Source organism: Lepidochelys kempii, chromosome 1, assembly GCF_965140265.1.
Source record: "Lepidochelys kempii isolate rLepKem1 chromosome 1, rLepKem1.hap2, whole genome shotgun sequence".
NCBI lineage: Eukaryota > Metazoa > Chordata > Testudines > Cheloniidae > Lepidochelys > Lepidochelys kempii.
This window is the reverse complement of record NC_133256.1, coordinates 313,598,047-313,622,830: the sequence shown is the minus strand read 5'-3', so window position 1 is coordinate 313,622,830 and position 24,784 is coordinate 313,598,047. Positions and strand designations below refer to the sequence as shown.

The following is a 24,784-nucleotide window of genomic DNA, read 5'->3' as shown; positions in this document are numbered from 1 at the left end:
GGCTATCCCTGCTGTGAGCCCTGATCTGACCTCACTATTGCTTATTGCTAGGACTTAAACTTAAACACAGTTGAGCCCATCATTGTATCTGAGAACTTTTCAAACCATTAATTAATTTATCCTTGCAATACCTCCATGAGGTAGGGAAGTGCTATTATCCCCTTTGTACAAATGGGAACTGAGTCACAGAGGGATTAAATGACTTGCCCAGAGTCACACAGAAAGTCTGTGGCAGTGCTGGGAATTTACCCTTGAAGGTTTACTGAGTTCCAGTTCCGTGTCTTAGTCACAATGTCACCCTTCCTCCTTTACTTACGGAGTAAAGAGATCAGGATTTGACTCTGAAATCTGCAGCCCAGAAGGATGGGGATTGTTGTGTCAGTCCCAGGAGACCCTGATTCTGCTGTCAAACCCATCTCATCTTCTATCTCAATCTTTCATGTGACACATTATTAGTACTTACTGCATTGGATATCGCAGATCTGCAGTGGAACAGAATAATCTACATCTGTCCTCCCCACCTTTTATAAAAGAAAGAAAAAAATGGTTATATCCCTCTCAACAATATTGTTTATGATCATTTGTTTTGGCAAAATAAACATTGGCTTGTTAGTTTACTGAAATGAATGCAGATTTTAAAAAAAAAACTTCTGTTTAATGGTTTAGCTTATACTTGTGTCACTCTTAGTCACTTTCAGGGTTACAGAAGATGTAGCTACGAGGGAATTTTCTGCTGGAATGATTTTCTGATGGAAAATAAGGGTTCCCTAGTTGCCTTTCTAGATGGCCCTTGTCACTTTCACTTTCTGACTAAAGACAGAAAGTGACAACAGCCTTCCAGGCCAGCTGCCAGAAGAAGAGCACCAGAAGAACTTTCTACCTCCCCATGCCTCCAAGCCCATCTGACTCTGGATGTTTAGTTTTTAAAAAAGTGATTTTTGTTTTCCAGTGTGCCTAGCATACTTTTGGGTGCTATACAATAATAAAAATAGTTCTAAGTTTCTGGTGAAAATACTCATAAAAAACAAATGTAACACTCACTTTCCAGGTGGAATCAGACCTTTGAGTTTTAAATTCATTTTCTATGAACATATCTGTTAGTAAAACTCAGTTCTACAGATATGTGCTGGCATTTTTGCATATTATTTGCCCAGCTCTGTTTCAATAATAGTCATTTAAATATGTATCAGTACACTTAGTATGCTGCATGTCTCCTTGTTTACTATTGTATACATATGCCTGAATGCGCTAAAGTCCTTAGACTTGTTTTTTAGAAAATGTTAATACATTTGTTACTTCCCTCTGCCCTTCTGACTCCAATCTTTTCATCATAAGAGGTTTTATAGATGGAGGGGTTAATTTAATAGCCCTTAATATTCCACTGTTGCCATCTACAAAAATAAGAGATCAAGAATGGACCTTAAATAATTAATACAAGCTCAGCAAGGGACAACAGCAGCACATTCAAACTATTAATAATGCTCTTTGCAACCTACAAGTGGGTCATGGTCAGATTTGGCTGGGAGGAGGCAGCTGCGACACTGCCCACAGTTTCTTATTTCCACGCCAGCTTGTTTATTTAGTGCAGAGTATATCTACAAATCAGCAGACCTACCTGAATGCAAACTTCTGAGCCACATATTTCACCTGAAATATTGACAGATGTGGGCTGAGAGTCACCCTGATGAAAACAAAGTGGAAAGCTGTTAACTTCAGAGCTTGTGGGCAACCAAAATGCATAGTCTCCCTCCAGCTCTTTGGCTCTTTTGTCAGTAATGTTATGTATTTAACTACCTTAAAATATGTGGCAGATTGTTTTCATTATTGAAGGTTCTTTTCCTTTTAAGGACTTCCCTCCCTCAGGGGTACGGAACGCCGTGAGCACAGTGCAGCCAGTTTGGTTCAGGAGGTGCAGGATTTGAGGAACCCATGAAGAGGGCCCATATCCCAGCACATTATGGAGCACAGCACTGTGTCGAAGTGCATAAGGTGGATTGGGGGGTGGACCAGGAAGGGAGACTGGGTAATGATCCACTTTCCATTTCCCCCACACTCCCAGAAGGGGAGGATGCCAGTCGTGGAGGTTGCTAAAGATGGGAGGCTATGGCAGAAGCCATCGAAGGCTTCTACTTGTACTCCATGGCCTAGCTGGGCCAGAGGGGAGAGCCCTGTGTGCTGCAGATCTCCCCATCCCACAGCCAGCTACTCAGGCTGTGCTCTGAGAAAGGATTACCCTGATAGTAAATTTCAGAGTAGCAACCGTGTTAGTCTGTATTCGCAAAAAAAAAAAGGAAGACTTGTGGCACCTTAGAGACTAACCAATTTATTTGAGCATAAGCTTTCGTGAGCTACAGCTCACTTCATCACGAAAGCTTATTTGAGCTTATGCTCAAATAAATTGGTTAGTCTCTAAGGTGCCACAAGTACTCCTTTTCTTTTTGCAAATACAGACTAACACGGCTACTACTCTGAAACCTGTCATTGTGCAAGGCACTGAATTTAGCTGTATGGAGTGGAAATCTATCAACTTCATGAAAAAACTTGCACCTGATGGTAAAGTTACCCTAAAAAAATTGTTCTGCTGCTTAAAATAGTTATTTGTGGCTTGTGCGCAAAAAGGAAAATGACTATTTCTCTGGAACTATGGGCCCTGTACTGCTTTTCCTTCCTCAACAAAGCTCCTGAAGATGACAGGGATAAATTAGGTAAATATGGCCTTAACCCAAAACTATTGTGAATACATTAATATTGAGGCTATGAACAATTGTTTATGAGAACAATAGCTCAGTGTTAAGTCATCATGAGACCCTGGTGGAAATTGCTCATGGTCTTGGGGCAGGGAACCATGTGTAATCTACGCGAGTTCCCATTGTATCGTCACTAAAGAGACCAGGTCAATCTGTACCACAGGACAATGGAAACAATGGACATTTCTGAACAGACTGGCACCCTGTTTGATATGTCCAGTTTCACAATAATATCTGGCTCGGATCCAATCCTACTTAGCCCTGGTCTACACTATGAGTTTAGGTCAAATTTAGCAGCATTAGATCGATTTAACCCTGCACCCATCCACACAACAAAGCTATTTTTGTCAACTTAATGGGCTCCTAAAATCGACTAATATCCGACGAGGGGATTAGCACTGAAATAGACATCGCCAGGTTGAATTTGGGTTAGTGTGGACGCAATTAAACTGTATTGGACTCCAGGAGCTATCCAACAGTGGTCCATTGTGACCGCTCTGGACAGCACTCTGAACTTGGATGCACTTGCCAGGTAGACAGGAAAACCCCTGCGAACTTTTGAATTTCATTTCCTGTTTGGCCAGTGTGGAAAGCTGATCAGCACAGATGACCGTGCAGATATCAGCAAAGATGACCATGGAGTCCCAGAATTGCAAAAGAGGTCCAGCATGAACCGAATGGGAAGTACTGGATCTGATCACTGTATGGGGAGACGATTGCATGCTATCAGAACTCCGTTCCAAGAGATGAAATGCCAAAATATTTGAAAAAAAAAAATCTCCAAGGGCATGAAGGACAGAGGCTATCACAGGGACCCACAGCAGTGCCACGTGAAACTTAAGGAGCTTAGGCAAGCCTACCAAAAAACCCAAGAGGCAAAAGCCTGCTTGGGGTCAGAGCCCCAGACATGCTGCTTCTTGGATGAGCTACATGCAATTCTAGGGGGTGCCCCTACCACTGTAGGTGCCCCACCCCTGTACATGAACTCCTGCAAGGGTGGGGAGTCTCACGCAACAGGGACGAGGATTTTGGGGATGAGGAAGATGAGGGAGAGGTTGAAGATCGCTTGCCTGGTGTGCGCTGAGAAGCCATTCTCCCTGACAGCCAGGAGCTGTTTATCACCCGAGATCCAATACCCCTCCCAACCCGGGCTCCCAGACCTTGAAGGCAGAGAAGGCAGCTCTGGTGAGTGTACCTTTATAAATATAATACACGGTTTAAAAGCAAGCGTGTTTAATGATTACTTTGCCCTGAAGACTTGGGATGTATTTGTGGCCAGCACAGCTACTGGAAAAGTCTGTTCATGTATCTGGGGTTGGGGCGGAAATCTTCCAGGGACATCTCAATGAAGTTGTCCTGGAGGTACTCCCAAAGCCTTTGCAAAAGGTTTCTGGGGAGGACAGCCTTATTGCGTCCTCCACGGTAGGACACTTTACCACACCAGGCCAGTAGCATGTAGTCTGGAATCATTGCATAAGAAAGCATGGCAGCATGTGGTCCCGGTGTTTGCTGGCATTCAAGCAACATCCGTTCTTTATCTCTCTGTGTTATCCTCAGGAGAGTGATATCATTCATAGTCACCTAGTTGAAATAGGGGAGTTTTATTCAGGGAACATTCAGAGGTGGCCATTCCTGTTTGCCTGTGGCTGAAAAGAAATCATCCCTGCTGTTAGCCACGGGGTCGGGGGAGGGGTGAAGTGATCATCTCAGAGAATTGGGGGGGGGGTAGTTGTGTTTGTGCTGCACATTAACCCGAAAACATCAGCCCTTCCTTTTAAATGGCCAGTGTGTCTTTTTCAATTTTAATCTCCCTTTTTTCCTCCCACAGCTGCAAATGTTTCAACGCTGGGACTAGCATCTCTGTCCCAGAGGCTAGCACAGATAAGAAGGTGAAAAAAAACGCACTCGCGATGAAGTGTTCTGAGCTCATGCAGTCCACCCAAACTGAAAGAGCCCAGCAGAATGAGTGGAGGCAGACAATGGCAGCGGCCAGGAAAGCACAAAATGAATGAGGACAGGAGGGACGCACGAGAGGATAGATGGCTGGAGCAACAGGAGAGGTGGCAACAGCATGATGAGAGGAGGCAGGATGCAATGCTGAGGCTACTGGAGGATCAAACTGATATGCTCTGGCATATGGTTGAGGTGCAGGAAAGGCACAGACCGCCACTGCAGCCCCTGTGTAATCAACCACCCTCCTCCCCAAGTACCATTGCCTCCTCACCCAGACACCCAAGAACATGGCAGGGCCTCTGGGCACCCAACCACTCCACCCCATAGGACTGCCCAAGCAACAGAAGGCTGGCATTCAATAAGTTTTGAAGTGCTGTGTGGCCTTGTCCTTCCCTCCTCCCCTACCCCACCTGGTGCTTCCCTCACCCCTCCCGGGCTACCTCGGCAGTTATCCCCCTATTTGTGTGACAAATTAAGAATGTTTCAAATTCATGCAATGACTTTATTGTCTCTGGAAGTGGTGATTGAAGTAGGGAGGGAAGGGTGGTTGGCTTACAGAGAAGTAGATGGAACCCAGGGGGTGGGTTTTCCTCAAGGAGAAACAAACAGAACTGTCACACTGTAGCCTGGTCAGCCATGAAACTGGTTTTCAAAGCTTCTCTGATGCGCAGCGTGCCCTGCTGTGCTCTAACTGCTCTGGTGTCTGGCTGCGTGTAATCAGCAGCCAGGTGATTTACCTCAACTTCCACCCCACCATAAATGTCTCCCCCCTTACTCTCAGATATTGTGGAGCACACAGCAAGCAGTAATAACAGTGGGAATATTGGTTTCGCTGAGGTCTAAGCGAGTCAGTAAACTGCGCCAGCGCGCCTTTAAACGTCCAAATGCACATTCTACCACCATTCTGCACTTGCTCAGCCTGTAGTTGAACAGCTCCTAACTACTGTCCAGGCTGCCTGTGTATGGCTTCATGAGCCATGGCATTAAGAGGTAGGCTGGGTCCCCAAGGATAACTATAGGCATTTCATCATCCCCAACGGTTATTTTCTGGTCTGGAAAGTAAATCCCTTCCTGCAGCTTTTGAAACAGACCAGAGTTCCTGAAGATGCAAGCATCATGTACCTTTCCTGGTCATCTCACATTGATGTTGGTGAAAGGTCCCTTGTGATTCACCAGTGCTTGCAGCATCATTGAAAAGTACCCCTTTTGGTTTATGTACTGGCTGCCTTGGTGTTCCAGTCCCAAGACAGGGATGTGTGTTCCGTCTATCGCCCCACCACAGTTAGGGAATCCCATTGCAGCAAAGCCATCCACTATAACCCACACATTTCCCAGAGTCACTACCCTTGGTAGCAGCAGCTCAGTGATTGCGTTGGCAACTTGGATCACAGCAGCCCCCACAGTAAATTTGCCCACTCCAAATTGATTCCCGACTGACCGGTAGCTGTTGCAAGCTTTCAGAGGGCTATTGCCACTCGCTTGTGAGCTATGAGGGCTGCTCTCATCTTGGTATTCTTGAGCTTCAGGGCAAGGGAAAGCAAGTCAAAGTTCCATGAAAGTACCCTTACGCATGCGAAAGTTTTGCAGCCACTGGGAATCATCCCAGACTTGCAACACTATGCGGTCCCACCAGTCTGTGCTTGTTTCACAGGGCCCACAATCTGCATTCCACAGCATGAGCCTGCCCCATTGCCACCAGGATGGCCAAATTGCCTGGGCCCGAGAAGTCTGTGTCCTTGTCCTCATCACTCTCGTCACCGCGCTGCCATCACCTCCTCGTCTGTTTTTGCAGGCTCTGGTTCTGCATATACTGCATGATAATGCCTGAGGTGTTTACAATGCTCATAACTGTCGAGGTGATCTGAGCGGGCTCCATGCTTGCCGTGGTATGGCGTCTGCAGGAGAGCAGAGTGGCAGCGGAAGCGGTCGTTCAATGACGATGGATTGCAGACCTACTGCACCGTCTGCTGCCAGGACACAACAGCTGAGCGGGCTGCACGCTTGCTGTTTTATGGCGAGACAAGAGCAGCGAGCATAGTTGCAGCGGAAGCGGCCCTGCGAGACCACCAGGAGAGCCAGAGAGCAGAGTGGAAGTAGAAGCAGTGGCTGATGACCTGCGAGATGGATTCAGGAGAGTAGAGTTGCAGTGGAAGTGGGAGCCCATGAGACAAAACATGGAGAAATTCGCTATCGAGACAAGAGCAGGAAAGCAGAGTGGCAGCGGAAGTGGTGGTTCGATGACAGTTAGCAGTCCTACTGCACCGTCTGCTGAAAGATCAGCAAGGATTTCACTGTTAAGCCAAGCTGGTCGCCTGCCATATTTACTAGTCTTTCTACGCATCAGGATGGTTTGTCCCTGTAACCTCAATAAGGATTCTTTAAAATATAGCCAGCTCTCCTGGACTCCTTTCCCCCTCATGTTATTCTCCCAGGGGATCCTGCCCATCAGTTCTCTGAGGGAGTCAAAGTCTGCTTTTCTGAAGTCCAGGGTCCGTATTCTGCTGCTCTCCTTTCTTCTCCTGGGCCCAGGTGCTGGGTTCAGGGAACCCAGCCTCACTCTCTTCTTCTCTCTCCTCCATCCTCCTGAGGAGTTGGGGGTGCTCAAGCCCAATGTGGGTTGCCCGAGGGGCAAAGATACGCCTCTGGGTCCCAGAGAAATCCAGCCTGATTCCTGCCCCATGTGGTGCCCCCAGACCAGACCAGCTCTCTCCTCTCCCCCACCCAAAACATCTGCTCTATGAGCTCCCAGGACAGTGTCTGCTGCTGATGCTGTGCTGGTAGCAACATGAGGCCAGCCATAGAATGTTTGTGTATAATTATTATTTTGATATGCTGCCAAAACTTCCTGAGGAATGTAAGGGAGAGGAGAGGAGAAACAACAATTTTTAATCTCAGCAAAAGCTGATCAGAATGCCATGGGACAGGAAGAGGCACTTTGCTAGCCAAGGGCATTCTCCCTGCAGAACAACAAAGACCTGCTAGAAAGGAAGGCCATGAGAGCGTCTCAAAAAAAGGTTGCAAGAATCCTTTACAATGGAAATTTAAATATAGGGATCGCTAACAGTTTCCCCATAGCAATGCAGAAATGAATACATATATGGCCAAGTGCATCCAGGATCAATGCTTAGCTACCAAGATAGGTGCCTTAGTAATAATAATAAAATAATGGACTTTAGATAACAGAAAATTCACTGATAAAGAGAATATTTTCCTATTTGAATATAGCCAAATACGAATGTGAAACAAGGCATTCCACACAGAGTAGGTTTAGAAACACGCATTGAGCGCTCTAGCCTAATAGGAATATGAGTAAACTACATGGAGTGCCTGTCAGAAGACTGCAAGCATATTCCCCTAGTCTGCTGATGAATTAACCACAAGCTATTATTTCCATAACCATAAACAATGGCTTGCAGCCACAATAACTGAGTGTAACATGTTAACAAGTATAGGTAGTCAGGAATTTTCCAACAAAAATGGTTTTTCCATTGGAAAATGCCAATTCATCAAAAACTGAATGTTGTTTCTAAATGAAACTGTTCAGAATTTCCTTCCTGCAAGAAATTTCAAAACGTCTCATTTCCATTCCAAATCAGAACAAAAGCATTTTTCAAAATGTCGGAATTTCCCACAGAACAGAAATTCTGAGTTACAACCAGCTCTATAAAAATACTGTTGGCTTGAGGATATTCCCGCAATTCTCTCACTGTACTTGTATAACATGCAGTGCATGTTTCTCAGTGACACTAAGGCATCTTTACACCAAACTGGCAAAGAAAGGGGCCTTAACTAGGGAACTAGGGTGTGTGTGGGGGGGATAATATATGTCCATTTTAACGTTCCTTTACACTGGTGTAAAGATGTCTTAGTGTAAGTGAGAATGAGGCCCACAGTGCTTGCTAATTCTTCAAGAAAATAAGGGTCAAAAATAGCCAGCTGTGTCCATGGAGTTCAAGGATAGGCTGTACAGTGGTACTGCATCCACAAGGCAGTCTATTCCCTCAGGTGTCCTATGAAAAGCCCAGCAGAGCATAAAGCTGCCCTCCCTATCAGAAACCTCAAAGGAGGTCAGACGTGGGATCCACTGTATGGCCCTGTCTTGTGTAAACTGCCTGCAGCACAGCAAATCAAGCTGGCACAGGGAGGTATAGCTCTGGAACATCCCTGCACCAGTAGTAATGAATTGGGCCTATGAAGTGCACATATTTATAATAGTACAACAACAAAACATTAAAAGAACATTCAAGTTACAAAGTCAAGCACTCAAAAGTCACTTCCACTGGTGTGACTCACTTAATTTCAGTGGTTACTCCTGTCTTACATCAGGGTGAGATCAGAACTAGGACTAAATGCTTTAACTATGGATATTGTTCCAAAGTGCGTGTGCCTGGCTTTTGCTAGTTTTGTCCAGGCATCAGAGTTATGGATGGCAATAAATTCAAATTAAACATGTTGAAGCTGCCTTATTGATAGCAACTTCTGATAAATAACGCATACCAACCGCTGAGACTGAGTGGCGTATCCCAACAGAGTCACATGAAGACAGCTGTGCCTTGTTACACACCAGCACTGAAAATTTTGCCTTGGTTTGCGACATGAAGGAGACTTGTATCTGTTCTGCCCGGGCAGCAATTCTCATTTTCCAAGCTTTGAAAATGGGGAGAAAGGCTGTTATTTTTAAATGTAATCACTCACACAATGAATGACGTATGAGATACTATAACAGTAGATACCATGCTGTGCTAAAATAAAACCATTATCAGCTTGAATACCGTCAACTGTTATATCAATAGCTATCTTGATTTTGAACAGGTTATTATTTATCTTTACAAATACTTGATTAACTGTGGGAGCTTACAAATGGAAAACCTGCACTGTTAAATATTATTGATGCAATTCAGAGGATATAACAAGACCACAAGCTTTACTCGATGAGAGAGGTTGTAGTCTAGTGGTTAATTTAATTTAATATAATTATTAATGTGTCATTTTAATTTAATAAAATAAAGTTATTTACCTGGGAAATTCCCATGAGCAAATGGGCATCGAACCCAAGAGCCTTGCTTGGTTGTAAACTGAAAATAAAGAAAGCTGTTAGAAGAACAGAATTTTGAAGTTTGAACTTGTGGCTATAGATCCAGCTAAAGCCAGCCACTGAATTCCAGAAAGCAGCAAAAGAATTATTCACAGCTTACCTCCCACGTTATGCTCCAAGCTCTGATACTCGCTAAGGGCCAAATTCTGCAAACATTTATGCAAGTGTTTAACTTTACGTTCCTATGCAGTCCCACTGACTTAGAAAATCCGTTGCTTAAAAGCATTTTAAAAACAACAATAGGGAGCCCTATACTGACTTCATTGGCTATTTTGCCTGAACAGCAGCAGTATGATTTGGTCCAGGGATGCATAGTATTCAAAGAATTCACCATTACTCAAGTACATAAAGTTAAACACATGCTTGAGTGCTTGCAGCATGAGGGCATAAAACGTTCTATTCTGCTTTTTAGTATTGTCAGCTTAAAGCTGTGCCGTAACCATTCCTATCTCTTAGGGAACAGTAACTATCCTGATTTCTTCCCCTTAATGAATATTGTTTTGTTTTTATCTTGAGTCATATTTCTTTTATTGGCTGTTAGTTTTATTATTCTATTTTATGGCCTTGATACTATCAATCATTAAAGCTGCATATGGTAAATGTTCATGATGATACTGGAAACATGTCAAATCGCACCTCATTTTGTATTTCACTGCAAACTCAAAAGTCAGACCAGGTCCACTATTAGGACTGGAAACTTTTCCAGTGTGGATGTAGAATCCAACAAAGCCACACTTGGGTGTGGACTCAGGTGAACACTAGGCAAATATTCATATGATTTAATGTAATTTGGTTCAGCTTTACCTATGAAATTCTTATGAGGGTTGGAGAGACACTGAGTCTGGAGTTTTGGTATTTTTCAGTGTCTCAAGCGCTATTTCTCTCATCTGCAGTTGAACACTTGGAATACTGGCTTTGAGGACCTGATTCTGACCTCCCTTCCATTACTTTGATATTGGTGTATTTCCACTGATTCCCATAGGGTTACTTCCAGTTTGCACCAGCATGAATGAGAGGAGTCTTGAATTCTGTGTGCTTGATTTTCCATAGCTTTCTACCTTGCCTAGCGATTTACATCTGTGTAAAGTCTGTATAAAATACTACCCAAACAGAAGCACAGAGCTGCACACCCACTTTGCCCAGGTGTCCATAACTACACACTGCAATGGAGAATCAGGCCCTGAATTTTAATTTCAGTTCTGGTGGCAGGAATAGGTACTAAAGTCCTTCTTTGTAACAGCAGGGAAAACAGAACAAATGAATGGCAATATACATTGCTTTTTATCTACATCTTCTCATTCTCAAATTTGCCGTATTGTAAAAGCACATTTCTATTAGCCATGTTATGCCATCAGCTTTAAAGCCCATTAAAATAAAAAAATTGATGCCAGAATATGGTCCCATATGAGCCATTTTTCATATCTGACATTTTATTGACTTCCTTAACACAACATCCTCCTATTCTAATATTTCATATTAAATATTTCTAAATATTTCTAATATTCTAATATTTCTTATTCCTATTTTCTTTTCATGGGTTATATGGTAAGGAGTATTCTTCCAAAAGATTTATGATGCATCTTTTGTAGCTGATACCTGCAAAATGAGGAGGGATGGTGTAAATGGTTAATCTACAAAAAAAGCAATTTACCTTCATGCAAAGTCTTGGATGAGTGTCTACACGGGAATATTTTACCTGCTTGAAAAAGAGAGTGCACAGAATTAGTCAGCTTTACAAACCAGTATCAACAGAAAGAACAAACCACTGAGCTGCAAACACTTGTACAATTGATGTATTAGAAAAGGAACTGAAGGTGTTCTCTTTTTTTAAAATGTGTCAATCAGTTAATCACATAGAGCAATTTAATTATAATGGACCAATCACTACCTTCAGTGGGAGTTTTCACTGAATACAAAGGTACCAGGATTTAATCTGGTAATACCTAGCATGAGTATAGCATGTCTCATTTTCAAATCACATTACAAACAACTAGTTAATTTTGAAGTGAAATGTAGTTAATTTTTTTATAGTATGTTTTATACAATGGGTCATACTCTACCCTCTTAATTAAATAGGAATTCCTATGATGTCAATGGGAGATTTGTGCAAACACGAGAATATGACCCATTGAATCTAAACCTAATTGATTTGGTCATGACTTGCTTTCTTTAATTCAATAACAAACCGATTACACAGCTCTTGTTGTTTCAAGCATGTGCTGAAGTCCCGCTGACTTCAGTTAGGACTTCACACATGCTTAAAGTTCAGCATGCGCTTAAGTACCCTTCCAGAAAAGGTTGTTTTTCAGAATCGAGGCCTCAGTTTTTTTTTTAAAAAGGGGCCACATCCTTCAAAGACTCATTCAAGTGAGTGACCCTTACTCATGTAAGTAATCCTATTGAAACGAGTGGAAGTGCTCGTGTAGTAAGGGCTTTGTGCCCAGGTAACAGCTTGCAGTGTCATGACCTAAGTTTGATTTCTATGCCGTAGACAGTTTGAGGACAATGTGAAGAATGTCATTGGCTGCACTTCTGTACCCAGACCATGTCCACAACTCAGCTCAAATCCCTTTATAAAGAAAAGAGAAAGAGAAAGAAAAAAAAAAGGGGGGGGGGAATGCACCCTGCGTTTGAACACTAAAATTAGCCCAATAGCAACAATGGGGAAAGCGTTAAGTGAAAATACAAAATTCACTAGGGCATTTTTATTTTAATATTTATCTTCTGGTGGCAAATCCATTGTCCGTTTGAATGCTGGGTAATTTTACATGACAATTGCCAAGCATAGCAAACTTAGGCCTTTATTCTGCAAAGACTTGTACTGTAAGCACACAAGAAGTCCCACTGGGACCACTGACATGTGTGACATTAAGCATGCATGTGTTTGTGGATCAGGGCTTTATTAAAAGCTAGACATCAGGACAATTGTAAAGGCTGAATAATCACTAACCACCCGGCCAGGATATCATACGATTGGCTTAACAATTATGAGACTTAAAAATTAAGAATTTGTGGTTCTTTTTATTTGCCTTCTGGTGTTACAGTCTTTAGGTGTCACATTTTCAATCTTTTCTCCACAACCATCAGAGATAGAACCTTACTTTTTTTTAAAAAAATGAAAGCTGAGATTCTTGTCTAACCATATGAATCCAGAATCTGGGGCTTTAGGAAAAGCACTCAGTATCACAAGACTCATGATTAAATCACAAGAGTTGGCAACACTGCTGAGTTATAAATTCTCTTAGTTCTGAAAATAACTTTTCAGAAAGGATCAAGCCACCCACAATTTCAAGGAGACTGATTCTTATTTACACTAAGGCTCTTTACACAAGTCTGGGAGTGCAACTGTACCTTAAAGTGGGTACAAATGCTAAGGTGCCATTACACTTTCAGTGTGAAGGTTTCAGAGTAACAGCCATGTTAGTCTGTATTAGCAAAAAGAAAAGGAGTACTTTTGGCACCTTAGAGACTAACCAATTTATTTGAGCATAAGCTTTCGTGAACTCACGAAAGCTTATGCTCAAATAAATTGGTTAGTCTCTAAGGTGCCACAAGTACTCCTTTTTTTTTTTTTTTTTTTACTTTCAGTGTGGTGTAAAGGGGCTTTGCTGTACATGAAAATCAAGCCACAGTTATTTTAGGAAACAAAAAAAATTGTTTTCAGCAAAAATTTCTAGGTTCACAAGAATTTCTACCATGAAACCATTTTATCAACAGCATGTATTCAGTTCTCTGAATAACTCATGCTGTTATTATACAATAACAAACTGACTGCTGTATAAGAACCTGTGTAGATAGGATAGAACAGAAACAAGTATTTGCAACTGCCCTTATTCCATATCCTAGCTACTTATGTTATGCATTGGATTTAGGATATCACCCTTAGTCTTACAGTCCTAATGACACTAAATAATGCTTACTTTCTCTGGAGCTGTAGTTGATGCGTTTTGTAGATCTACACATTGGTCATTCGACTGTGTTAACCTGCATAGGTTAACAGTGACGTGCACGGGACAGGCTGGTTTCCAGGCCAGTGTTTGTGTGGCTGAATTATATACAATGTTATCCCACAGTGCCTTTGTATCTATGCACAAACAGTAGAAGCATTTTTTGAGATCAATTAAATGAATCTAAATGGTATTGAAACAAAAAAAATTCATGCATCAGCACTTAAAATAAAACCTAAGGACCAGCTTCTCCTTTCCCTGGCCCTTTGGGTAATCATTTCCACCCATGCAACCTTGGCTCAATCAGAATGGAAGACTTTTTCACGCACTTTAACTGTAAATGACTATGCAAGAGGGCATGGTAGTGGTAAATTAGACTCACTCTATAGAGAGCAAATAAACTCAGAGGTGGAGTTCTAGGGCTCTGAATAATGATTAGAGATAAGTGAATAATTCACACAAGTAAACTGATCTGCATAATTAGCTTCTTTTTCTCTTCCCTGAGCATCACAAGCAGACTGCAATTTCACAGATTTATTCAACTTATTTTCGGGGGAGGGGGAAGGTGTGCGTGCTTTCTGGTTTGCAAACAGTGTACTGAACACTCACTGTTGAAAACTGGAGCTGTCTTAATTATTTGCGATTGGTTTTGTTCCCTGATTGGATGAATGTGGAAGAATTTCCAGCATGCAAATTTAAAATTGTAATTCTGCAAATATTCATGTAAGCAACTTGGAAATTTGGATTTGTCTAATACCTAATAAGAGGAAAATATATTTCTGCAAATAGGTACATCAGTAAAACTAGGTCCTTTGAATGTTCACAAAAAAGTGAACACAAGCATGACCAGCATCATGGGAGATGTGATCTAGCTGAGAAGCCCAGCCTATAGGGGACATGAGGTACCTGAACTACAACTTCCCATGAATCATAGAATATCAGGGTTGGAAGGGACCTCAGGAGGTCATCTAGTCCAATCCCGTGCTCAAAGCAGGGCCAATCCTCAATTTTTGCCCCAGATCCCTAAATGGCCCCCTCAAGGATTGCACTCACAACCCTGGGTTTAGCAGGCCAATGCTCAAACCACTGAGCTATCCCTTCCCCCAGCAGTGCCTGAGGAGTACACAGTTTAATGCTGAATTGACTCAGAACAAAAAAATTTTGATATTTCCTAATCAAAACCTTTCAGAACTGTTTGTTCTGCCAAGAGTTTTGGTATTCTGACTTTTTGTCCTGGTTTGAGATAAAAGCGTATGTTGAAGTATGAGAATTTCCTGCAGGACAGAAACCCTTCACCACACAAAATAATAAAAACCTATTTCATTTTCAGTTGTTACCACTCCCGCAAGCCAGATTGTGACTTCAGTGGAAGCACCTGTGTGAGTAACTGCTCACCCAAGGAAGAGGTTTGCAATCAGGCTCACAGTCTGCAAATAATTTTACATTTATTATCGGCTTCCTATTTATTAATGCACCAGATTCAAGCTCTACATTCTTTAAACCACTACACGTTTTCCTTCACATCATCTCCTACTCCCACTCAGGTTTCCTCTGCTCCTCCCTATTAACTACTCCCACACTCAGTTCGTCCTCTTCCTTTATCCACCCTTTACATTTGCAACAGCCTCCTCCTTCTTGTCTGCCAGGCCCCTGCCTTCAAATACTTCCTTAAAGCCAACTTTCTTCATGAACCCTTCCCAAAACTGAGCTCCAAGCTGTTTCATTCTGGCCTCCTTGTGCTTGAATTAAGAAACAAAAATTATATTAGTAGAGCCAAATTCTGCTCCCATTTACACAATTTTGATATCAATAGAGTAACTTAGCATTTATGTTGGCGTGAACTGAGAGCACAATTTGGCCTATTAGAAAAAAATAGGACGAAAAATATACATAGTAATACCTCATTTTAAAAATTATTTTCTATATTACAAATAAAAACTGTCACTGCTTAAAATGGAGCAATCCAAGCAGTGTCATTTTATATACAAGCACATTTAAGGAGATGGTACATGTCAGGAACTGACTAATAATACTCTGCCATGCAATAATTACAATCTACTTGCCATTTTTAAAAGGGCAAAGTTGTGTCCTCCTTGCATCTGGGATCGCCGACCAACCCTGCAACCCAAAGAATTGCCATTAGCTAGTCAATTATATTCTCAAATCTGCTATTTTTGAGGCAGTTCAACCCACATATTCAAAGTCAGAACACATCAAAACATCCCAGCCAAAGATGTGTCACAATAGCTGTTGGATTATTCTGGTTTTCTTTCATATTTTCCATAATTGAATGTCTATGTTTGGATTTTCATTTAATTTACTTGACATTCCAATTTAAGTTTTATTAGTAGCAAACTCTTTTAAATTCCTGAAGTGACACAATATCATTTCTAATATGTAATACTGTTGATTTATAAATTTTGGGTCCCAAGCCTACTCACGTTTAAGGCAATGGGTGTTTTGCCATTGATTTCAATGAGTTTAGGACAGACCCTAGACCTTTTTACTGATAACCAATTGAACACTTATGCATGTGCGTAGTTCCACTGGCTTCATTATTTAAGCATGTGCGCAAGCTGAAACTATGCAATTGCAGACTGGAAATAAGGCATACATTGTTAACATGAGGATAATTAACCACTGGCCAATTTACCAAGGGCAGTGATGGATTCTTCAGCACTTACAATTATTAAATCAAGATTGGATGTTTCTTCTAAAAGATCTGCTATAGGAGTTATCTGGGGAAAGTTCTATGGCCCGTGTTATACAGGAGGTCAGATGAGAATGATCTCAGTGGTCCTTTCTGGCCTTGGAATCTATGAATCTAAGTGTCTGCAGGCTCATGGACATAGAATCCAATCGCTGCAGTTTCTAAGCACCTAAGTTTCTAAGTTTCTCACTGATTTGCTAAGTCTGGCTCAGAATCTGGCCATTCATACTACAGAATTTGCTGTAAAGAGATTGGCAGGAATAATGCACTTTTGGTGATCGCCTTTATTTAAGGCTGAGATAGATGCTGAAGGTTATCAAAATATTTTACCTCAATGCAGAGACAAGGCAGTAACTGGGAATATTGCAAAGAAGTTGACTTCAAAGACTCCTTCCTTTTTATCTGAAATTAAATAGAATTACTGGACTCACCATCTTCTATGCAGTAGCTGGCTTTCAATGAAATTACATATAAAAAGATTAGGCCAGATCGTACAAACACATAAATACGAGTAACATTACTCATGTTACTCATTACTAAGAGTAGTCCCACTAAATTCAAATGAGAAAAGACTCCCAGCCTGTAATAAATTCTTACTCACCAAAGCAAATGACCCCACGTCTTCACAGGTAAACCATTTGTGACATAAACGAACATAATAGTCTTGGTCTTGAAGAAAGTCTGATACATTCACAGATATGGTTTTCCTCGCCCTGTCCACATTATAATCCAACTTCCCAGCTGAGATAAGAACAAAATAAACACATTAAATTATTATACATAGGTTCCTAGTTACGTTGTCAATCACTGATTTTTTGTGTTTATTCCCCCTCATATTGATACATTTGATTTCATTCAATGTATATTTAAGTCCTCACAAATATGCTCTTCTTTTATGCTACTTAATGATTTTCATGAGATTGAAGTTCAGTGTTAGTTAAAAAAAAATTAAACTAACAGTTATCAGGCCAAGATAGCTGTTACTGTCCCTTAACAGCGTTTCCATCTGTAAATTCTAGAACTTGAAGAATCTAGTCATGGGTTATTCCCCCTGCCTGTCTCTCCCGAAACTGATTATGGCTAGAAAATATTAAATTTAAAAAAGATGTGCAGCTTTCTCTTAGACCAAAAGCATGTTTTACTTTCTGAACAAAATCTTTTATTGCCAAGCCTCCACGGGCCAGGATAGCTGGCTGTTGGGTAAGTTAATTTCAGTCTAGCTGTGGGGTCCTCTATGGTGGTCTAACTAGGAATCTTCCCGGCCCTTGCAACTATGGTCCAAGATGCACAGAAGTCTGGGTTTTTTTAATATATATTTGCAAATATTAGCATATGAGTGGGAGCATAGTGAGCAGAGTGGTGGCACAAGTAACTTTTTCCTGATACTCAGTCTAAAAATGTCTTTGAATAACAACTCCTATATATACTTCTTGTGGTCTTTGTCAAAGCTGCACACATCATTGAGAAAAGAAATATTTGTTGTAGCAGCATCAATCTGCTACATGGCTTGAGGGATGAGGATTTTGCACAATGGCTCAGCTCTGGCACTAGAATGTGTTTGTCTGGTTTCTTGGATGATAGTACAGTCTATCAACTGAAATAGGGCTTAGATTCCTCTGTAGAACCTTTGCAGCCTGTAGTTTGGCACTAGAGCTGAAAAATTAGGCAACAGAAAAATAATGCAGTTTTCACAAAATCCAAATTTTCCCATGAGAAAATTACTACAAAAAATTGTCAGGAAAATATAAATGAAATATTTTGATTTGGGTCAGTTGGGCCCAAATCAGAATATTTTGTTTTGTTGAACTGATCTGAAACATTTAGTTTCAAATCAGTTCAACAAAACATTGAACTACATTTTCGTATCAGCACACTGCCTTATGAGAGTTAACTCTCTTATGGGCTGGGCTCCCCAGAAGAATTCATCTCCCATAATGCAATGCAGATTTCTCTCTGACTGAGCTGCCTGGTACATCAAAGGAGTCACAGGACTCTAGGTGCATCATGGGAGAGATAGCCAGGGAGCCTTGCCCATGAAAGAATGAGGCATCAGGCTCCCAAACGACGACTGCCATGAGGCAATGCACCACTATATGCTTCTTCAGTTCAATAAACTAACACAAAACATTTCAATTTTGGGAATGTAAATAATGTTTTCTTTTGATCAAAAATGTCAAAATGAAACAGTTTTGATAGTTTCAGATCAGTTTTTCAGAATTTCTGTTCTGCAAACAAAATTTATTTGTTCACAAGGACAAAAACAAATGTTGAAATGTCTGGCTTTCTGGCTGGACAGACATTCCAAATTTTGCTTAGCTATAGTTGGGGCATAGGGACTTTGTTGGTTGCATCAGGAACCAGGTATATTAGAATTTAACAAGGACATCCTACCTGCTGCTTTTAATTATTCATTGTGTTACATTGTTCAGCGTAAAGTTGGAGCTTTGGTCTTCCAATCATTTGTGTCCATTCATTCATTTAAAGAATGGTATTGATAAACTCCACATTGTCCACTATACATTCTACAAGAAGCTGACCACCTAGTGAAAATACTGCATGTCTCTGAGGGGAACATAAAACTTTTTGGTGGTGATGGAGGGCTATGGAGGTGGAAATTAATAGACACACGTCAAAGGATAAAAATTTAAAAAACAGGTCTATCCTCAATAGGGTTGGTTTTTAAGGCTATCACCCTTGACACTGCCCCTTGAAGCCCTCTCTCTTTAAAATTACACTTTGAAGCAAATGGGTATTGTTGGCACATGTGATTTTCATTAAACTTTATTCACTGTGCACACATGATTAAATTTCCATTGCCCTTTAAGGAGCCAGCATATGCTAAACTCTTGCCCCCCTTTTTGTTGGTAATGGCATTATATGGTAAGTTCTTTGTTTACATGATCATATAGCACTTGACACAGGGTTATGCCATGTAGGAAATAGTTATTTTATAAACATGCATTAACCACACTGAAAGTATAGAACAATTTAATATACTAACTGTAGTAGATAAATATGCAAGAGATCCCTTGTCGTGTGGATCTACCATAAGACTTTACGGGGAGTTGCGGGTGCTCATTTTTTAAAATGTGTTTCTTTCCCCTGTTGCTGTGTGAAAGACCCACACCAACAACAGGAGAAACTGACTGATTGACAATATAGAGGAAATTGTGAACCTAGCTGTATACAAAGTTCTGTCAAATGTTCAAACTACAAAATCACAGAAAATGCTGGGTTTTCCTCTAAGCTCTTCCAGTTATAACCATCCTAAGTGTTACTTGTAAGAATAGTAGGTAGAAAAATATTCAGCATGATTTTTTAAATTGGCCATATCCCTTTAAATAGAAAGGGACCTTTCCTGTAGTCTGTACACTCCAGCAATAGTCACTATAAATTTAACTGATGTCAGTAGGAATACTCCCATGCTAGTTAAAGTCTGCAGCAGAGGTCCCTGAGTGTATACCTGGAGGCCAAACCTGTGTGTGTAAGATTTAATATTAAACAAAGTGTTAACCCCACTTTATCTACAGTTTCCAAGTCAATGTGCCCAAACCCTTACATTTGGCAGAATACCCCATGCTCTACCAATTGTATAATTTTTGTTGATAACAGTTGGAAATGCAGAAAATATTATAGATATACAGGTATAGACATAACAGGGAATGGTCCATTGGAATATTTGGCAGCTGTAAAATATTTATCCATCTTGATTGCTTGACTGTATGCAACTGTACAAGCACAATGACAATGTGATGCATGTGTTTTATGTCCATTGACGCTCAGCTCACCAAAACAGACTGGAATATGTTTTCCCACATCATTGTTCCTGCAATCTGCAAAATATAGAACAAGAGTTTTCAGCAGTGTTGAGATAACTATATACCTATAAGAAATCTATCTGGTATTTATGGGGCTTTCATCACCATAGTCCTGAGCACCTCCTAGAAGGAAATTGCTCTAATGCACTTGAGGATCATCCCCCTGTTCTGTTTGTTGGTTTGTTTTTGAAGGCAGAACATGTATGTCCAGTACAAAAAGTCATAGAAGATAATGGCACATAGAAAGTGCTTCCTTCCTTCTCACGCACTGATCACTTCACACTAGTATTAAGGAAGTTCTCGCCAGTTTGGGCTTTCTCTCTCTCTCACTACAAATGTTCATGAGAACCTTACACAAATTTGCAATCTGGGCTGTTACACCACATTTCTTTATCCATTGTTACCTGCAATTAATTTAAGACATTCCTCCCTAGTTTCCCAACATAATTTATCTTATACAAATGTTTGTGAACATTTTTCATGCTGCTTTCCTCTTAGGTTTATTGTTATGAGAAATGAAACTTCCTAGGAAGTTTGCCCAACATAAAGGTCAATTTAGACCCGGAGCCACATGCGGCTCCTTGTATAGACACCGACTCCGGGACTGGAGCTACAGGCGCCAACTTTCCAGTGTGCCGGGGGGTGCTCACTGCTCAACCCCTGGCTCTGCCACAGGACCTGCCCCCGCTCCACTCCTTCCTGCCCCCTCCCCTGAGCTTACCATGCCCTTGCTCCTCCCACCCCCCAGAGCCTTCTGCATGCCACAAAAGAACTGATCAGGAGGTGTGGGGAGGAATGGGGAGGCACTGATCAGCAAGGCTGCCAGTGGGCAGGAGGTGCTGGGAGCTGATGGGGGCAGGGGGATGCTGACATATTACTGTGGCTTTTCATCAATGTACATTAGTAAATTCTGGCTCCTTCTCAAACTGAGGTTGGCCACCCCTGATTTAGACCCTGGCAGATAGGACTAATTTCTGACAGCATGTTAAGGATTGATTTAAACATGCACTTAACTAACTCTATACATCTAGACTTAACTTTTTTGGCTAAATCAATACTGGAGCAGGCTTTTGTTTTCTTTTTCCCCATACAATGCCAGGAGCAATTTTTCAGTGTATATCTTTGTTCCTTCTTCCATGTAATGTGGTATAAATGAAAAGCAGGTTTTTAGAAAGCCCAATTTGATGTTACACACTATATTTCTCATGCAATAAAAAGTGAGGTAATGTAACATGAAATTGAAATGTTTGCTAAACATCAAGGTTTTATATTTATGGTAGGGCTGTCAAGCGATTAAAAAAATTGTGATTAATTACACGATTAATTGCACTGATAGCTCATAACGGAATACCATTTATTTAAATATTTTTGGACGTTTTCTGCATTTTGAAATATATTTATTTCAATACAGAATACAAAGCGTACAATGCTCACTTTATATTTATTTTTTATTACCAATTTGTAAAAAACAAGACATACTATTTTTCAATTCACCTCACGCACATACTGTAGTGCAATCTCTATTGTGAAAGTTGAACTTACAAATGTAGAATTATGTACAAAAAATAACTGCATTCAAAAACCAAACAAAGTAAAACTTTAGAGCCTACAAGTCCACTCAGTCCTACTTCTTCTCCAGCCAATCACTCAGACAAACAAGTTTGTTTACATTTGCAGGAGATAATGCTGCCCACTTCTTGTTTACAATGTCACCTGAAAGTGAGAACAGATGTTTGCATGGCACTGTTGTAGGAGGCGTTGCAAGATATTTACATGCCAGATGTGCTAAAGACAGGGCTGGCCTTACCATGAGGCAGCCGCCTCAGATGCCAGACTGTGGAGGGGTGCCACTAGGACCCAGAGTGTAGAAAATTGTGTCTGCTGCTGGTGTGTATGCATTCTCTCTGCTCTAGATGCACAGAGATGGTGGAGTGCTGTGCTGGAGGAGGGCACAAGAGACATAACAGGCAGGCAGGAGAAAAGAAGAGAGAATAACAAAGCAGCAGGAGCTGCAAGGAGAGAGAGGAGGAGGAGCCTCTTATGTACCTCTCTAGCACCCCCAAGAGCCTGGACTGATTAACACCAGCTTCTCAGGGAGTTCCTGTTTCCTGCTACTTCCCTGAACCCACTTGAGAAGAACAGTCAGTCAACTGAAGTAGTAGGAGCCAGTTAGGTCCTTAAGACGCTGATATCTTCCCTCACTCAGGACCTGCCACCAGCCTGCTTATTTGTCCCCTTCAACTGAGTGTTGAGAGCTACTATAGCTGGCACAGAACAGCAGTCATGAGTGAAAGAAGAAAATGCCCCTCTGGGGCAGCATTCAGAAAAAGAAAAAGCAAAGGAAACTTTTCTATCTAAGCAGGAAGGAGCTCTCCTGAGAGACATAGACACAAATGTTCACGGTGAGCCTTACATCCTCACTGAGGCTGGGAGTGGTGAGGAGATGACTGATCTTCCAGATAGTACAGGTGACCTGGCAGCTACTGCAGCATCCATATCTCCATCTCAAAAGGATGTAACCATGCACATTCCTGAAGAAAAGTGTAGATCAGAGAAGAGAGTGTGGTGGAGGTGCAATAAACAGCTGCTGCTGCGTTTAGTTCCTTAAGTCTAGATGATCCAGGATTGTGGACCCACTTGAGCAGTAACCTGAGGGACTTCCTTGTACAGAATGAGCCACAGCAAGTGAAAAACTTCATGTTCCCCAAAGACAATAAAATTGAAGTTTCCATCCAACACATTACTGGTGTGAAATCCCCAATGGTGACAAAGTGGAGAGGCCATGGCTTATGTACTCAAAAAACCCAGAATGCTGCATGCTGTTTTTGTTGCAAACTCTTCCAGTCTAACATTCCAGAAACATTGGGTTCTACAGGAACAAGGGACTGGAAAAAATCTGGCTAGAAATCTGGCATGCCATAAGAAGGCAGCAAAAATCACTAGAGAGCATTCCATAGGTGGAAAGAGCTTGAGATGAGACTAACATTAAAGGCCACCATAGATGATCAGCATCAAGAGAAGATTGCATCAGAGTTTCTTTACTGGCAAAATGTTTTGAAAAGGCTCATTGCCATTGTGAGAATGTTTGCTACCAAAACCTAGCACTGCGTGGCACTTCAGATCAGCTGTATGTGCCAAACAATGGAAACTTCCTTAAAATTGTGGAGCTGATGGCTGAGTTTGATGCTGTACTCCAGGAGCATCTAAGAAGAGTCACCACCCAAGAAATGTACACACACACCACTACATTGAAAAAACAATTCAAAATGAGATCATACAGTTACTGGCAACAAAAGTCAAACTGAAGATTGTGGCAGATCTGAAGTCAGCAAGATATTACTCTGTTATTCTGGACTGCACACCTGACATCAACCATACGGAACAAATTACTTTAATGGTGCATTTTGTAACAGAACCTAGTGAAAATGTCCCTGCAATGGTGACTGTCAGAGAGCATTTTCTAGAATTTATTGACATTGACGATACTACAGGAGATGGTATGACAAATGTGCTTCTTAAAAAGCTGGAAGATACAGGAATTGCGATGGCTAACATGAGAGGTCAGGGCTATGATAACGGTGCCAAAATGAAAGGAAAGGACAGAGGAGTGCAGACACGGATCTGAGAGTTAAACCCTCGACTTTTTTTTTGTCCCATGCAGTTCTCCTTCATTTAACTTGGTGGTCAGTGATGCAGCATCAGCTTCTAGTGATGCTGCTGAATTTTTTAATGTAATTCAAAGCATCTATGTATTCCTCTCTGCATCAATTCATCGATGGCAAATTTTGAAGCAACAACATCTGGGAACATCCCCTCTGACACTGAAACCACTGAAAGCCACATGATGGGAAAGTTGAGTGGAGGCGATAAAGCCTAACACACACCAAATTGGGAAGATAGATGATGCCATAGTTGCTATTAGGGAGGATAATGCTATAACAGGAACTGTTCCTGGGAGAACAGCGGCAGAGGGAAATGGAATCACCAGAAACATACGTAACTTCAAATTTCTATGTGGCTTAGTGTTGTGGCATGACATACTGTTTGAAATAAGTGTTGTAAGCAACAGACTCCAAGGTGTTGACCTTGATATATCTGGAGCAATGGAACAACTGGACAAAGCAAAGTCAGACCTACAGTCTTACCGGTCAGATGAGGGATTTCAAAACATTCTGAAGAGTGCACAGAAGCTATTTTTCCACCTATTCAAGAATACAAGAGGCACCAAAGAAGAAGACATTTTGATTACGAGGCACAGGATAATCCCATAAGAGACCCCAAACAACAATTCAAAGTTGAATTCTTTAACCAGGTGCTAGATTGTGCAATACAGTCAGTTGAAGAACGTTTCATGCAGCTCGAGGAACACAGCAGTATATTTGGGATGTTGTATGATATTCCAAAACTCCTTACTATACCTGAAGAAGACCTACACGAGCAATGCAGGGCACTAGAGACAGTGTTGACACATGATGACATGCGTGATATTGATGCGAGTGATTTAGGTGACGAAC

The 24,784-nt window shown here is 41.4% G+C and overlaps 1 protein-coding gene across 4 annotated transcripts in view; it reads right to left on the bottom strand.

Moving 5' to 3' along the window:
• IL17REL (interleukin 17 receptor E like) overlaps positions 1-24,784 on the bottom strand; it is a 349,944-nt gene that overhangs the window by 278,178 nt on the left and 46,982 nt on the right. For 2 of the 4 annotated variants that reach the window (XR_012156809.1, XM_073328308.1), the window contains exons 6-15: positions 20,241-20,285; positions 17,054-17,193; positions 16,783-16,854; positions 15,806-15,860; positions 13,716-13,879; positions 11,447-11,494; positions 9,718-9,775; positions 9,202-9,347; positions 1,616-1,681; positions 464-521 (exon numbers count right to left, since the gene is read on the bottom strand). Coding sequence is in view for 3 of the 4 variants with exons in the window: in XM_073328308.1 (XP_073184409.1) it covers positions 464-521; positions 1,616-1,681; positions 9,202-9,347; positions 9,718-9,775; positions 11,447-11,494; positions 13,716-13,879; positions 15,806-15,860; positions 16,783-16,854; positions 17,054-17,193; positions 20,241-20,285 (852 nt within the window). In the remaining variant the exon portion in view is untranslated. The remainder of the gene's footprint in view (positions 1-463; positions 522-1,615; positions 1,682-9,201; positions 9,348-9,717; positions 9,776-11,446; positions 11,495-13,715; positions 13,880-15,805; positions 15,861-16,782; positions 16,855-17,053; positions 17,194-20,240; positions 20,286-24,784) is intronic. The other 2 variants (XM_073328309.1, XM_073328310.1) reach the window with 2 other exon arrangements.